This window comes from Oryzias latipes, chromosome 19 (assembly GCF_053564925.1).
Source record: "Oryzias latipes strain Hd-rR chromosome 19, Olatipes_Hd-rR_3.1".
Classification (NCBI taxonomy): Eukaryota; Metazoa; Chordata; class Actinopteri; order Beloniformes; family Adrianichthyidae; genus Oryzias; species Oryzias latipes.
The window spans coordinates 16,624,296-16,640,318 of record NC_136255.1 but is presented as its reverse complement, the minus strand read 5'-3'; the positions used below and the strand labels follow the sequence as shown (position 1 = coordinate 16,640,318).

The 16,023-nt window shown below is 38.7% G+C and overlaps 1 protein-coding gene across 7 annotated transcripts in view; it reads right to left on the bottom strand.

The window, feature by feature from the left end:
• pald1a (phosphatase domain containing paladin 1a) overlaps nucleotides 1–16,023 on the bottom strand; it is a 46,110-nt gene that overhangs the window by 19,931 nt on the left and 10,156 nt on the right. For all 7 annotated transcript variants that reach the window (XM_023949412.2, XM_023949414.2, XM_023949413.2 and 4 more), the window contains exons 4-18: nucleotides 15,440–15,619; nucleotides 14,907–15,071; nucleotides 14,663–14,823; nucleotides 14,258–14,333; nucleotides 13,479–13,630; nucleotides 13,304–13,400; nucleotides 12,762–12,860; nucleotides 12,484–12,579; nucleotides 12,275–12,409; nucleotides 10,712–10,828; nucleotides 10,343–10,522; nucleotides 10,041–10,238; nucleotides 9,532–9,672; nucleotides 9,378–9,449; nucleotides 6,311–6,451 (exon numbers count right to left, since the gene is read on the bottom strand). In XM_023949412.2, the coding sequence (XP_023805180.1) occupies nucleotides 6,311–6,451; nucleotides 9,378–9,449; nucleotides 9,532–9,672; nucleotides 10,041–10,238; nucleotides 10,343–10,522; nucleotides 10,712–10,828; nucleotides 12,275–12,409; nucleotides 12,484–12,579; nucleotides 12,762–12,860; nucleotides 13,304–13,400; nucleotides 13,479–13,630; nucleotides 14,258–14,333; nucleotides 14,663–14,823; nucleotides 14,907–15,071; nucleotides 15,440–15,619 (2,010 nt within the window). The remainder of the gene's footprint in view (nucleotides 1–6,310; nucleotides 6,452–9,377; nucleotides 9,450–9,531; nucleotides 9,673–10,040; nucleotides 10,239–10,342; nucleotides 10,523–10,711; nucleotides 10,829–12,274; nucleotides 12,410–12,483; nucleotides 12,580–12,761; nucleotides 12,861–13,303; nucleotides 13,401–13,478; nucleotides 13,631–14,257; nucleotides 14,334–14,662; nucleotides 14,824–14,906; nucleotides 15,072–15,439; nucleotides 15,620–16,023) is intronic.

The window sequence follows — 16,023 nt, the reverse complement described above, 5'->3', positions numbered from 1 at the left end:
GTTCTGGATTTATTGAGTGAGAGCAGAAAGCCTGGGAAGTGATCTGGGGCTTAACAGCACCTAAAAGATACCATGCTACTGGGAAAATGACTTCTGAAGTTCCTCATGGATTTGGAAGCTGCTATTTTTGGTGTTTTTGCATAGAGCAGGAAGTTATCTCACATGGATATGATAGAGGCTGTAGGTAAAGGGCAGTCTGCTTCAGTTCACCAAGAAAAATAAATGGACTGAACTGGACATGATAATGACTAAAAACATACTAGTTATCCTCCTTTATCCTTTAAAGAAGCTTTTTGAAGGGACTGTGCTGGTACAATCCAACAGAGTGGTGCAAAATGACAGGATTTTCAAAAACCGTTTTAACGAACTTATTGTGCATTTGAGATCTTTAATTATGCTTAATAATAGATGGGGGAAAGCTAAATAGGTTCAACCAATTTGCATTATAGGATTCTGGTTTTAACAAGCTGCTGCTTGTTTTGAGCATAATGAGAACTGTAATAATAACCTAAAACACTATTAAAATTCCACTACAAAATAAAAGAATCTTTATGAAGATGAACTCTTCCATGAAATGTACGACAATACCAAATATGTAAAAAAAACAGCAGTTTAAAACAGCAAATAATGAGTATGAAATGTGTGTTTAGCTTTGAAAAGACTTCTCCTGGCAGTAATCTATGCTGGTTTGTGTTCTGCGTCCTGATTGGCTGAAGATCATTGTCAATCAACCTCCTCCTCCGTGCCATGTCTCCTGCACAGAATGCGTTCAATGTACAAAATCTACATTAATATTTGATTGCCATCAGATTTTTGTTTTCATTCTGTAATACTAGACTCATTTTTATGCAAAGGTTTGAACTTTGAGAGTTTAAACAAATATTTCAGGATGTTGTGATTTGAACCAATTTCAATGAAATTAACCAATTATCACACTGTATTTGACACAGCAACTTCATTTAATAATCTCTAGTTTTAGTTTTAATCTCTAGTTTTAAATGAGATCTGTTGTGTTAGACACATGTTTTAGTCTAAGCATGTAGCTATTACACAATTGTCTAAGTTTTACAGTTGCTCTTTAACAAATATCTAAAAATGTTTTGTTTTTTTCTATTTTTTTTTTTTATATATATTACAGTTCAATGATGTGCATTTCATGAGGTGTTCCATAAAACTGCACTTTAATGAACTGGGGGGGAAAACAACTCTTTAAAATGTGTACATACCACCTTTAGTTGAAAACCATTATTATATCGCAACCTTGACGGCTTTTTCGTGTCAAAAAATGTTCTAAATACATCTGGAAGAAATTGACTTATTTTATATAATAATGTTGCTTTTATCGTCACTAAAATTTAACTACGGTACATGTTCTTTCATCCCTTGAATACAACACATTTGGGTTTAATCAAAAGGCCAGCTGCTCCAACATCTAACACACCTCCTACAACCATGAAACACCACATGATTATTAGAGATTAGACATCTGATATTTTTAAGAGGGTACTTCAAAAAATGCATATGAAATAGAATAGCTTGTAGGATTTTGTAAGCATAAGATTTTTATAACAAAAAATCAAAATGTGTCAACACTAAAGATGATTTTAAGAGATTTAGTTTAGATTTAGATTCAGTTTAGTCAAATATCAGATGTATCAAAAAACAAATAAGTCAAACTTTTCCAGTTCACAGACTTGCTCTTTAAACCAATTTTTTGATAAAAAAATTCTAAGAAGTAAAAATGATCAAACTTTAAAATACATAAAAATATCCCTCTATAAGGGAAAAGTATAAGGGTCGGATCAATGGTACTTTGAACTTCTTCAGCAGCCAAACACAAAAAAAGACAAGTTCAGTGGTGTGTGAAAGAATGAAATCAGTTCAACACCATAAACTTTAAAGAGAAAACACCACATTGAAAAGAAGATAAAGCTGGTTGATGGCCTCAGAGGTATAGAGTGGATACATTTAAAGAACTATAATGTATGAAGCACACACACACTTAAAGATCTGGCAAAACAATACAAAAAATTGTGTAAATATTGTAATGAACCCTTTTACACCAAAGCTTTAGCGTTCACTAACGTACTTCATTAACGTAATTTTCATTGACTGTAAAAACAATGGACAGCTCAACCCCTCCTTTCTCGTGTTCCCAAGTAGGAAGCATCATTGCCCAGCGACCATATCAGAAAGCAATGGTGAGGAATTTTGCCTCATTTGGCAAGAGCCGGAGTTCAGGCATTTTCTATGGGTGACGTCACACCTCGATCCATCCATTGTTTTACAGTTTATAGTAATTCCAGTGGATTCTGAAGCAGAGAAAAACAGCCATGCGCCAACATGAAACTGTTGAGAACTGAACTGGGTGACCCCTCTCCCCTGGCGTTCCAAACAGGAAGTACCCGTTGACTACAAGAAGCCAAAATACCATAGCTTTCTATTGGGAAATTAAAAGCTATTATTGAGTCATTCTAATTGTCAGCGTAAACATTCTTACTCTACAGCATTTTTTAACATGTTCTTGCTGATCCTAATGTTTTTTCATATTTTTACTGTAGTGCGAGTTACTCAAAGTATAAATTGGCCAATCAGACGACTCAATAAAAGTCTGTGGTCTCACAATGAACTATCAAATCAGATTCTTCCAAACTGATTGACAGATTCTTTCAAGCCCGCTTTCTGGTGGTAGGGGTGTGGCCTTTCAACAGGCTCACTCCTGATTGGCGAGAGTGGTTACCATATAAATGTTGACTCAGATCAACTTGGACAAATCCGTGCTTACTGACAACATCTGGCTTCACCATGGCGGCCTGCATATTGCGGGAAAAATTGCGACTGAATTGACTAAATTTTGTTGAAGTCGGAAGTAAGGCACTTTACCTTAGTAATGTGTTGCATATCGGTGCAAAACCCAACATGAAAAGCCGCTTTTCTCCAAGTCAGAATCAGCTGATTTACGATGATCGCGTAAATGGTCAAAGATTTCTGGTATGTCATAGAGCGTGTGTTATTTAGGTGTCACCTACAACTATTCCGGTGTTAAAAGGTTAACCATATCTGACATTGACCAGCACTGATCAAGCCAGGCAATCAAGTACGGTACTTTATTTTCATTTTATTCATCAATCCAACTTTTACTTACACTCATTCATTATTAAGAAAAAAATTAAGCGATGATTACATTTCCAGGAGGGACAAAATTAATGGAAAATCTCCAGCTAATTATGCTGTAAAAAATTAATAAAAATAATCTGTTTGTTCTGAATTTACATTGAGGGTACTTGTTACCATGGTTATGTAGAATAAATGTGAAAAAGGAATTTTATCCTTCATTTGTTGCCTAATTAGTTTTGCACCAATCTGAATCCTGATGTCCACCTTGCTTCCCCAAACCCTTATTCTATTTCAATTTTTTGTCTTCCTATTTCAATTAACTGCACTAACAAAAGCCCAACAACAACAAAACCCTCCATCAATGCAAAAGACGAAGAAAAACTGAAACTAAATGTTTTATTTATGTACACAGGGTTGCACAAAAACATAGCATCTCTGTTTACACCCACTGAGAGCAGAGAAATACAAGGTTGTCCACTAAAAAAACACTACAAAAAAGAAAGAGCTCCTTTAAAAAGGGCTTTTAAAAAGGACAAACAAGTTGATGATTCAATAGCTAAGGTGAGATCATTCTTTATCCAAGTGGTGACTGTTAGCAAGCAGATAACTTTCCATAACTAGACAAAACGTTTTGCAAATAAGTAAGAAATATACAGGAAAATACGCCAAACTTTCCCATTCCGCCACTTTTTTTCCCCCCAATTGTGTTTTTTTTTTTCTAATTCCCTGTTCAAGCTCCTTAGTAAAAATGAATCCTGCTGTCAGTACGGCAGTTGTCTCCTTAACCTCAATGAACCCAGGAGAGCAGAACTTCATTTGTTTTTTTTCCCGTCTTCATTCTGATAGACTTTCTCCAGCTTTTCTCAAGAAAACCTGCTCGCAGCATTCTTCACTCTCTGGAAATATTTTTCCACTGCCCCGTCCAAACCATGAGCGCCTTTCTCTGGGCGCACACACACACACACACACAGGAGGGAAGGATTTGTGGCTCTCTCACAGTCAATGTTTGGGTTTCTCATCACCTGAGTGGAAAAGCATCCCTATTTTTTCAGAAACTACTCGATGAACCACTGGATTATGGTTTGGTTTTCAGCCTCTTGGTTGAAGCCTCTGATCCCCATTCATCTCCAACTAACTTTGTGCACTTTGAAGCCTCTTTAATGGAAAGGAACCAGCAAGCATGCTGGGTACAGAAGGTGAAAGACTGAACAAAAAAAGCTGCAAATTTCAAGGTAGAAGATGGACTGGAAACCAAATCACTCTGAAGACGTGGGACGTACAATATCAGATATGGGAACTCAGATTATCTACTTAACTGTCAAGCATTTCTAGTTCTGTTGTGCTCATCTGAGACGTGAAGTTGAGCATAAAACATTCAGGTGAAGGTGGCTCAAAGCCATTTTCTACTTCGAAGCCTCCAGTGATTTTGAAGGAAGTGAAGGGGGGAAACAAGAAACAGCTAGACAGAAAAAAAGGAAAATTTGAAATCAGACTGAAGCAAATGTTGGATATCAGCAGCGATGGGTCATGGCTATTTGGTAACAGGCAAGACGCCCCCCCACCCCTTCCCAAAAACATACACATATTTTCCAACCACATGAGAAGTGGAGGATAACATTTTTCCCCATTTCTTTAGTCGGTTGCTGCTTGCCAGTTCTCCAAACATCTGACACTGTTTATCACCTGGTCTGCTGGTTCAGACAGCACATCCAGTGGGCCAGAACTGACTTCTATGCAACAGATCAAACACATCAGCCAGATTTAAAGTGGGTCGGGGGAACACTTCTTTACTTTTGGCTGTCATTTCCACTAAATACAGCAAGAATGATAAGCAAAATGATATGAATTAATGGCACAATTTGATTTTTTTTAAAGCAAACCCATGTTTGCTAGCAGGAAGTTGCAACTTAAAACATATTTTCCAGTGAGGAACCATTTATAGCGGGCCAACTTTTTTTTTTTTTTGCCAGTCTTAGTCTTTATATGTTTTGGTTTAGAAACCAGCAGGTTGGAGCAGCAGTTACTATTAGGTCATCTTTTCCCTGCAGTGCTAGAAATGTAAGCAAGTTAATTTGTTAAACTTAGCATTTTCCTTTCTGTTTACATCAAACCATCAGTATTTAAAGCTTAAATCCAATTATCTTTCAAAGTACCCAGCTGATTGAGTTTGCGTTAAACCTGTCATCACAGAGTGACAGCCAGAGAGAGACTATACTTTAAGAAAAAAAACACAGTTTGTGAGACAATGAGACCCATTGATCCAGTGGAGAAAGGACCGGGTGCCTCCAGTGTGCTGGGAACAGCTGACGGTGCACAGAGGCACCCCGATTAGTCTGCATTACAAATGACTAAAACAGAGTTGTAGTCCAACGAAGGCCGAGCGCACAGCCTTAAAAACCCACCACAATCTGCTTTTGTTCTCTTGATGCATTTTAAATCACATACATACCCAAAGCAGCTGGAAGACCTTTTAAAAAGAGAGGCGGGAACTCATTTTTATACCCAAGCTGTCCTGCTGTAGTAACCGTATTGGGCTGCTTTGGACTAAAAAAGTCTTTATTTAAAGATATTTGTGAAAATGTAAAAAAATTACTTTTTTTTGTTTAGAATTTTTCTTCTCTATTTTTGAAAAATAATTGTTTATTTAGAGGTCACAGCTTCAAAAAATTACTTTTCTTGACACTTTGATGTAAAGCCACCAAACAGTGGATCCCTTTAGATGTTTTTCTTCAACATAACTTCTCTAGCTGTAACAAAAACTGGCTCTTGAGGCCCTCTATAGGCTTTGTGTGAAATTGCACCTAAATCCCCTTAATGTCTATCTTTTCATTAAATAAACGTATTCAATAGTAAATACAGCATTTTCTGGCATACTGTGACCTTCAGAAATAAACAAAATATGATGCAGCTCAACATAAAGCCGCTTTTTCGTAACCATTTTATAAACTATGTACTCAAAACATTCATCTCAATGTCACCTCGTTCAACTTAATTAATCACTCAGAGTTAGTTTTCTCAACACGTATCGTCTAGATGCTTTCCCTTGACCCATTTCTCATCTCCACATTTTATGTTAGAGTGAGTTGAAATCTATATTACAACCCACCTCTCACTTGTTAGGAGAGATTTTATTGAAAATGATGTCCTCCGTCTAGAGACTAATGAGCAGTGAAGGGACGTGTGCGGTAGGTACCTGTCTGTAGGTGCAGATAATGATCTCTCGCAGATGGTAGTGCATGGGTGTCATGGTCTCACTGACAGAATCCAGGGCCAAGTCCACTTCTCTCTTCATCCTGTACCCATCAGGTAACAGGCGGACCAACTGCATCACAACCTGCAAGGTGGAAGCAGCAGAAACCACACGCTCTGGTTATAAATACAGGATTCAAATCTAAATGGGAAGCCTTTTTTTTTTTTATTATTTGAAAAACTAAATTTGATAAGTTACACCAACTGTCCACTAGTTACTCTACTTTAATAGTCAAATTGTGTGTTCTTAGACTGAAATATGGAGTTGGTCCATAATTATGATATAGAAAAGGCAATGGGCGTGCCACAAGCTCCCTGCTCTGCTCCATTCTGATGAATCCACTTGTAGACCACTAGATCCACGTACGTCTGGATAGCTCCAAAATTGCTCACCATTTTTGTTGCACCGCTAATGTTAGGTTGGGGGTGAGAGGGGCTATAAGCTAGCAGGAGAGCATGTAAATAAAGAGCTCTCGGCAACAGGGAGGGGAAAGGGGGGCAGAGAGGACTCACAACTACTCTTGAAACGATTAGGCAAAAGTAAAAGGTGAAATGTTGCCTTCTCGAACTTTGTTTTTTTTTTTTGGTCTAATCCACAGTGATCATTAGCTTTTAAAGTTTTCACGTTGACCTTTTATCCTAACAGTGGTTTAGTTTAGCAACTAGATGCATAGAGTTGGCTCCAAATTTCTTCTGCTCCAGAATATGAAGTTGCAATCACTCCAAAACTGTTGTTGTATCTTTCCCCAGATCTGCAGTCTGACAACTTCCTGTTTGCAGAATTCCCTTAACCTCACTTCCTTCCGCCTGTCTATTCTGACCTAATTAAATGGTTGGTGCAAATCTGTGTCAGCTCAGCTTGCACGTTCTGCAGAGCTGACCTACCACAATTAGAAGATGTATCTATCGGCCAGTGCAGATGACGTTAATCCAGTTTATACAGTCAGCTCGTAGCTATAATGTGACTGATTTATCTAATGCGGAATTAGGACACCAATGCCTGCTTGATCTGATTTAATTTAACTTTATGGTACTAAGTTATTAAGACTTTGAGTCTTTATCTCAGAACACTGTCATTCCCCTGAGTCTGTTTCCGTTTGGCTGCGTTTTAAACTGCACGACACAGGAAAAAAATATCCTTATTTTTTTTTTTTTTATAACATCAACTTTAAGCTCCATTTAACACCTCTAACATCTCTTGAAAAAAATCTGACCAGATTTTTCCTCCACAGGAATGCCTCAAAACTCTCCGTCAAAACTGTTTTTACCAGCAGGTAAACCACTGAGGATGAAAACGTGAACTGAAGGCTAACAAGGTTTCCGTGGCGACCAGCCCAGAAACTCCAACAGCGGCATTGTACTGCTGAGGACGCAGTCACAACTCGGACTCACAAAAACATAACTGCAACAGTCTGACTGAGCACGCCTGGGCTTTTCTATCACAAGCTGTGACTGTGTAGTTAGAAAAGAAATACTTTGCGAATAAAGGACTGCCTCTGAAAAATTCCTTTCCAAACATGTCAGGCTACTGTGAGGACAAAAGAAAAGAAATTGGCACAAAAAAAAAGTATTTATCTTAATTTTCTGCTCTCAGAGAAAAACACAAGATGTTTGTCTTCAGAAGAGATGTGCGTTTACTACTTTAAAATTACAACGTGTGTTTCTTTTCTTTATAAACGGACACAGAAGGTGTAATGTGATGTGTTTTTCCTTGTGATGATTGAAGCTTGAGCTAAAGTGCATCAGTCAATATACTGTTCTGGCATTTATATAAAGCTTAAAAAGGCGGCGGTCACACACTCTTAAATAAAATAAGAAAATATACGCAAATACCTTAAGTCTATGTTCAAACCAGATATATAACTTATGCTAATACCAAAATGTTGTGTCTAAAATGTTTTTAATAGAGTTAAGTTACAATTTTATCATTTTATTTCAAAATAGCAGCTTAAGTGCATTTATTGCTTTTTGTGTAAAAGGCTGGGGAGCATTGATTGTAGTTTTCTGACTGATTGAAAATCTTTAAAAAGCCTGAACAGCCCATTCACTTTTTTTTTAACTACTTAGCTACAAGCCATGAACTCCTGGTTGTAGTTTTGTTCTTTTCAATGCTCATGACAGCCAACAGCAGGGCACAGACCATCCCTTTGCTTCTGCTAGTTTCAGATTTAGCCTTAGTTTGATTACTGGCCTCAAATGCTGCATCCTACACTTTCTGGTGGGTTTTCAACCACTCTGGTTAAGTAAGGGTTTGTATATCTTGTGACTCGTTGCTTCATCTTTTACCTTACAAACCGCAAAAAAAACCCATCATTGATTGAAACCAACTACTGCTATCTGTAGATGTTCCTGTCAGTCTACTTTCCTTTACAGCAGATACTCCAAAAGGAAGACAATCAGGTCTATGCTTAGAAGAACAATCAATAGAAGACACCCCCCCCCCCCTCACCATTTTTTGGTTGATCATGTCAAAGTGAAATTAGTAAATATCACCAAATTATTTCCAATTTGTTTTGAAGAAAAGCCGCCTCCCTATCTTGAAATGACGGAAAAACATAAATGATAGGAAGAGAAGTATTGATAAAAGATGAAAGCAGATCGTGGAACGGAAAAAAAAAAAAAAGAGAACCAGATAAGAATCACTTCACATGCCAGATATGTTTACAGTTTCCATTCCCAGAAACATGTATAATGTCTAAATCCTAATATTTATTGACACAGTAGGTGAATCCTGTACCCACACTGAATGTGACTGAACTGTATCACTCATAATGAAACTTCACAGGAAGGAAGTCACCCAATCAGACAAGCAACAGTCACATTGCTCCATATCAACCTTTACTCCACAAAACACTCATAAACTGCAGGTTTAAAAGTCAAGAATAAATTAATTAAAAAAACAAAACAAAAGACTCCCAGGATTGTCAAAATCCTATTTATAAATGTTTAATGCTTTATTGTGTTTTCACATATATTAAAGTTTGGAAAAGACATTACTTGGGTGCACAAACCTCAAACTCTCCTTTTGTGTATTTGGCATCAGGGACACTCACAATCTCGTCCTCTGGAAATTCCGGAAAGCCCTTTAAAACGAAACCAAAAAAAAAAACCTTTCAGCAAGTCATCTTCTGACTTTATCTAAGAATACTTAAGAAAGTAGCTTACATTAAAGTGCCAGAGAGTCAAAACAGCAACGACCATAGCAGTGGTGGTTCTCCCTTTGCCATTGGAGCAGCTGAAAACAAAAGCCGAGTGTGAGTCCTCGGCCAAAGCACTCTTCATGGCGTCCAGGAGCTTATCAAAATCCTGAGAATAAAAAACATAGACAGGAAGGAGTTAAATATAATTTCTTAAACATTACAATCAAATGAACATTTATGCCTAATTATAATCAATCATTTTACTGAATAACAGCTGACATCAGGGCTGTAGGAATATTATAGCAAACACATTTAAATAAACAAAAACTAAATTTAGAACATATATACAAAATATAACATTTTTTTAAAATAAAAATAAAATGCATGTAAAGAAACAAATAAATAATAATAGAAAAAAAATACTACAAACTGTAAAGCTAATAACCAAAAGAATAGCAGTAACTGTCTTCACCACTAGGGAGGGCTCATGGTCCAATGTTGAGAAAGGAGTTTTCTCCTCCCTTCAGTCATTACCTCCTCTGTGGGTGCACTGCAGTCAGGTAGAGGGATGCGTCTGTATACGAGGCCCTGGTGGGAGCTTTTGTGCTGGTTGAAAATCTCTTGAACTGTCTGGCAGCTCTTCAACATCTTCATCTGCTTCTCCTGCTCCAGCACCACTTCCAGCCACTTCTGAGCCTTCAAAATCTCCTCCTTCAACGATGTTTCCAATTTCTGCCAGCCAGGAGGGGATTCACGTGGACTTTAGACTTTAAATATGCACTGTGTGTACAATATCTTACAACCTTAACAAGCTAAAAACAGCAGAATTTCTTTACCCTAAGCAACTGCGGGTCACAGGTTGGGATGGAGATATGCTGATCCAGAGATGAAGGTTCCCTTGGAACAAATATCTGTCCATTGCCTTCCAACACCAACTCATTCTGCAGGTTAACCCACAAAATGTGACTGTGCTTCCTCTTTCCATCTGTCAGATGAGCCAGAACCGCTCCAGTTGCCTATAAAGGTGATCAAATCAAAAAGCAGCAAGTCCACACGGAGGCCAAAACAGTGATTAATGTGAAACGTGCTGCTAAATAATCCTATTCTCTGCATTTTAGTGATGGAAATTAAATCATGCAGGGATTTAAGCCCCACAGATAGGTAGGAGGATCAGTGCTGATTAGAAGGATATGAGCGTGCTCCACCTCTGATGTCGGCTGAGCCACTCCATAAACAGGCATCTTGGGAACTCGTCTGAAGTTGACCGCCTTCATCTCTTTGACCGTGCTGAGCACGTCAGGAGCCAGGTACTCATCAGCGACCTGCTCAGACGAAGCAGTTCGTCAGAAATTCATCAGGTCACATGGCAGATATGTTAGGAAACAGATGCGCGTTCAAGAGGTGCTGTGGGTTGGAGTGACGAGCAAGTCGAGCTTAAATAGAAATGCAAATGACTGAGGTGTTATGGAGTGATATGTAAACCTGAGACTGAAAATCACCTAGGCAAAACAATTATGTGCAACATTTTCTACAATTAACACTCAAGAAAGTGTTTAGTCTTGACATCTACACATATTTCAACACGTATGCATTCTGATGCAGAAAAATCGACAAAGGTAAAAAGACAAACTATGAACAAGTACATGACTGACAGGAATAAATAAGAAGGTATTTAGAATTTTTTCAAAAAATAGCCGAGCTTATGCAGTGTTATCATCAAGCTGGAATGAAAATAAAATGAAAACGGAGGTCAGAACACACTGTTAAAAATCTCAAAACATATAAGCCTCAATGATTATCTTATACATGTAGTCACAATCTTTAAAAGTCCAAATAAAACTCTCACAGAAGCTTTTTCATTTGTAAAAGCACCTAAAAGTAATAGATTTCCATATTTGTTGTCTTTTGCATGAAAATCTCCAAACCTTTTTTCAAAACTCAACAATAAACTTATTCGTCTTTGTTTTTTTCATTCATCTTCTAAACCCCGTTTTGTCCATTTCGGGGTCGCGGGGCTGGCCAGAGACTATCCCGGCCACTCGTGGGCGACGGCAGGGGACATCCTGGACAGGTCGCCGGTCTGTCTCAGGGCCACAAATCACACACCCATGCACACTCACAGTCACACCTAGGGACAATTAGAATAAGGTCCCCTATTGGTGTTCTGTTTCAGAACAGTGTTCTGACCTCCCCCGCTTCAGGTCCCCAGCCAGGACTTGAACCGGGGGCCTTCTTGCTGTGAGCATAACAGGAGACATTGAGGTAATGGACGAAATGAAAACTCATGATTGCTGTGAAGTTTGGGTTACTGGCAGGAATGTGACAAAAATCAATGGAATTCAAGTTCTCTAAGCTTCAAACATGTAACCAAATTGGCTCAGTAACTATAAGTAACACTATGCATTTTAAAATTACATTAATTATAAGACCTTTCTATAAAACCACATTTATAAAATGTCAAAACTCACTTCGCCTCCCATGTTTGTACCCCTCCTCTAAAAACATAATCCTTCACACGTTTTTTGCAAAAGGCGAGCCAACCATGGCCCGGAAGAAAAGCCCAGTGACTAATGAAACCAAAAGGCGTCCAAAAAAAAGTGCTTGAAGACTTAAATAATAATAATAATAAGAGATTTTTGTATTTTGTTTTCCTCAACAGCCTGGTACAAAATGACCAGTCCAAAGCTGGTTTGGGGGCAAGTTTTTAAATTTTAAGGAAAATCGTAGGTAAAAAGATAAAACACAAAGGTAAATGCAGATTGCCTCACCAGGACACGGGCTCCGCTGGTGACCAGCTCAGCAGGAGCCGACAGCTCGGACAGATCCATGCAGGCCAGCAGCCTGTACAGCCACGGGTGGCAGCACATCCACTGACTGAAGTTGGACACGAAGGCGAGGGGATACTGCAAAACACAACGCCACCGGGTCACACTCAGACGTCACGTCTCACATTTCAAAAACAAAAAAAGAGCTTCACCTGTTCGTGAAGGTATGCATTGAACACAATTAGATAGAAGTAACGCTCCAAGCTCTGCATGGTTCTGCTGAGAAAATAGTCTTTGGTACGGTTTCCCTGTGAGGAAAGAAAAAATACACTACAAGTCTATTAAAAACATCTGTGAAGCATAAATACATCAAGAAACAAAAAGACTACTGGAGTTTATTAGATGTTTGTGGTCTAAGCTGCTGTCTGAGAAATGAAGCTAAAACAAATTTTAATAAGTTCAAAACAGAAAGAATAAAAACATTTCTGACCTGAATTTGATCTTTGATTCCTTCCAGCTTACTCTTGTTCTCATATATTGCTTCTTTTATGTTGTGCATTTCAGAACACAGGCTAATTGCATGATCGACCTGATAAAAATGAAAGTAAAAAACAAAAAGCTCAACTTAGTAAACAGTGACAACAATTAGAACCTAATTTATATTATCTGAAAAGAATATCCTTTCATCAAATTATTTTGAGTTTACTTATTCAGAACCCAAAAGGAAATCAAAACAAATGTTGTTGAGAGTTTTTATAAGATTAAATTTCCCGTTTTTACAGTTTTTAATGACAAAATTGGTTCAGCGTGGTTTACTCTTTGACCATGTTGCAATGCATTAAAAACACAATATCTTTTTCTGACAGGAAAAAATATTTGTCAACTGTTACATTTCACAAAGGGAAGGAGAAATCCTCTTCTTTGGTATAATTCTGTATTTTTGCAGAAATGAAAAACAAATACAGCGGTTCTTTAATGTCGTATTGACTAACTGTTGTAGATTTAGTGTTCATTCGACAGAAACTGCTTTACCTCTTCCATAACCTGCTGCCCATTAGGCAACTTGTTGATCAGAGACTGGATGACATGAAACATCGGCCTGGGCTCTACAGCAGCTGTTTCTTCCACCCTAAACACACACAAAAATTGTGTTAAAAATGAAAGAAAGTGTACTACCTATTCAGACATTTGGATGCTGGTGTCGTACTGTGATCGCTGGGAATCTCTCTTGAGGCGGTTCATGACTAGTGTGCCCAGGATCAGGGCCAGGTTGGTGCGGCCGACCCCCACCTGGCAGCTGAACAGCAGGGCAGGCAGCTTCTGGGATCCGTTGTGGCCCAAACCCAAGCTGGGGCTCTCCTGAGAAGCACAACGCATCCCAGGATCTCTGATCACGTATTTTCAGTTAGACAAAAGATACAACTTTAAATCAGTTTTTATTGCGACAGTGTGACAAATATGTGGAGATGACTTAATTGTCTTGGTAAGATTTACAAAAACTAAGACACAAAAAAAGAGCATGGCACTGAGACTATGATACACTGGTTTAAAAAAAAAAGAAAAAAAATCAAAAGAAAAAACTTGAACCACTTTCCGACCACAGGGAACTGGACCGGCTGCTCCGAGTCAGTCCAAAAAAGGACAAAACAAGATGAAGGGGAACATCCTGTGTGAGTGAAGGGCAGGATGGAAAACAGACAAAGGCAGATGACTGAGGAGCGGACATAAAGTGTCTCCGAGATCTCTCTTTTCTCTAAACATCATTTTTATTAGAGATTGATGGCAAAGGGAAGACGGATTTAAAGCTGGATTAAACAAAAGCGGGTTTGACCTTCTCGCTACCTCACTGAGAAAGTCCAGAAGGTCTGCAATGTTTCTGTCCTACAGGGTTTTCTAAATCCTTACAAGGAAACTGCATCTCTAAAAAAAAAATAAAAGAAGATTTAACAGGTAAATGTCAGGCGTGGTATTTTTACGTGCTCTTACCCTGAGTATGTTCACAAACGCATCAAAGTCTTCTTCTAAAGGTGCTCCTTCCGTTGGTAATGGTAGTCTGTAGTATCTGCAATACATCAGACTGTTACCCAGAATTCAACTTGTCACCTATGTTGTCTCAACGACTAAACCCTTTTTTTTTAGTGTAAAACATCAAGATTCAATATTCTTCTCAGAGACTCGTGGGGAAAATATGTCAATGAATCAGCGGGATGCAGGTTTTTACAGACTGCTTTAAAAAAAAAAAGGGGTGGGGGGGGAACGGCAGGGTATTTAGCCTCTTTGCAAACAACTAACACTATTTATAACCCTCCCTGCATGCTCTGCGACAGACAGCCCACATGCTGCTTCGTCTGAGCTGAAGTGTGAGCTGTGGAGCTAACAAGAGCAAACAACCTGTAGGCCGGCATGGTGAACATCGGCCTCTTGTAGACCTCCTCCGTCACGTGGATGTCCTCCTCACACGTGATGGATATCTTCTGCGGCTCGTCGCTAAAAAACTCAATGTCGTTGTAGATGTAGAAGACGTTGTCGTTGAGCTTGGCAAAGTCATGGAGCTGTGGAATGAAGTGTCATAAACGACAGGCTAAAAAGCTGATTTGTGGTTGGAAGACATCGCTTTCAGACTGTGCTTTGACACCTCGTTTCTAATTTTGAGCTCCAGGTGTTCGACCATCTCCTCCCGTTCGAGCCCGTGAAGGTTCTCGTGCAGATTTTCCTTCCTCCGGGGAGTGTACGGCACAAAGTCGCTGTCTTTGTGGAGGAACACCACTGGCTCCTCTCTTACACAGATGAAGATAATCTCCTGTTTGCACAGCAAGACGGGCATCGAATCAAAGATTTGCAGAGGAGTTCACAGTTGCACCACTTTCAAGTCTAACTGGAAACAATCCATCATCGGAAACATGATGCATGAGGTTAAGGAAGGCTGAGCTATAATTTTTGCCAATTTTATTTCAATTACAGTGAGATATTTTTTTAGACATGCATTTTCCACTGGTACATATAACCATCCATTTGCTTGACCTGTTCCAGCCACACGGCAACAGAAAATCTGACCATTTAAATATTTACTGACAACCCTTAGCATGCAGATTTTCCTAACCGGACAACAAAAAATAGAAAATAATTCTAGCAGCCTGAAATGTATAAAAAAAGAGGAAAAAAAAGAACCTCTTGTCCTTGTGCCTGCAGCCTCTGGAGAACTTGCTTGAATCCGTTTTGGCTGGGCTGACCCATCCCGTACAGCGGGTATGACCCCTTGGCTTGGCGGAAGTTGGGCGCCCCACAGCTCTCAGTTGTGTTTAGAACATCTGCCTTTTTGTACACATCCAGGACCAAGAAGAACTCCCCCTGCGAGCGCAGGTTTGTTAGGTTTGAGCTTGGGTTTATTCCGACATTTACAAATGCAGAGAACAAAAATGTAAATCGTCTGTGGATGGCAAACGTGAAGTCCAAAAATGGAAAAGGCGGGAGCTGGACGTTATCTGGGCAAGTACAGTATTTATCAAACGTCGTCATTGATCTACTTGGAATCGTCAGCACTTCTGGGTTTTTTTTCGAATTAATTTCAATTATTTAAATTAGTCACACATATAATGTATTCTATAAATTAATCCAAACAACAAAGACAACGTGCAAAATTGAAGCTGTTTTTAAACTTTGCCAAGGAAAAAAAAAACATCTTCACACTGGAACTGCCTCTTTTTAAACACATTTTATTGTTTTTTCTTCTTATCCTTTATTTAGTTTTGTAC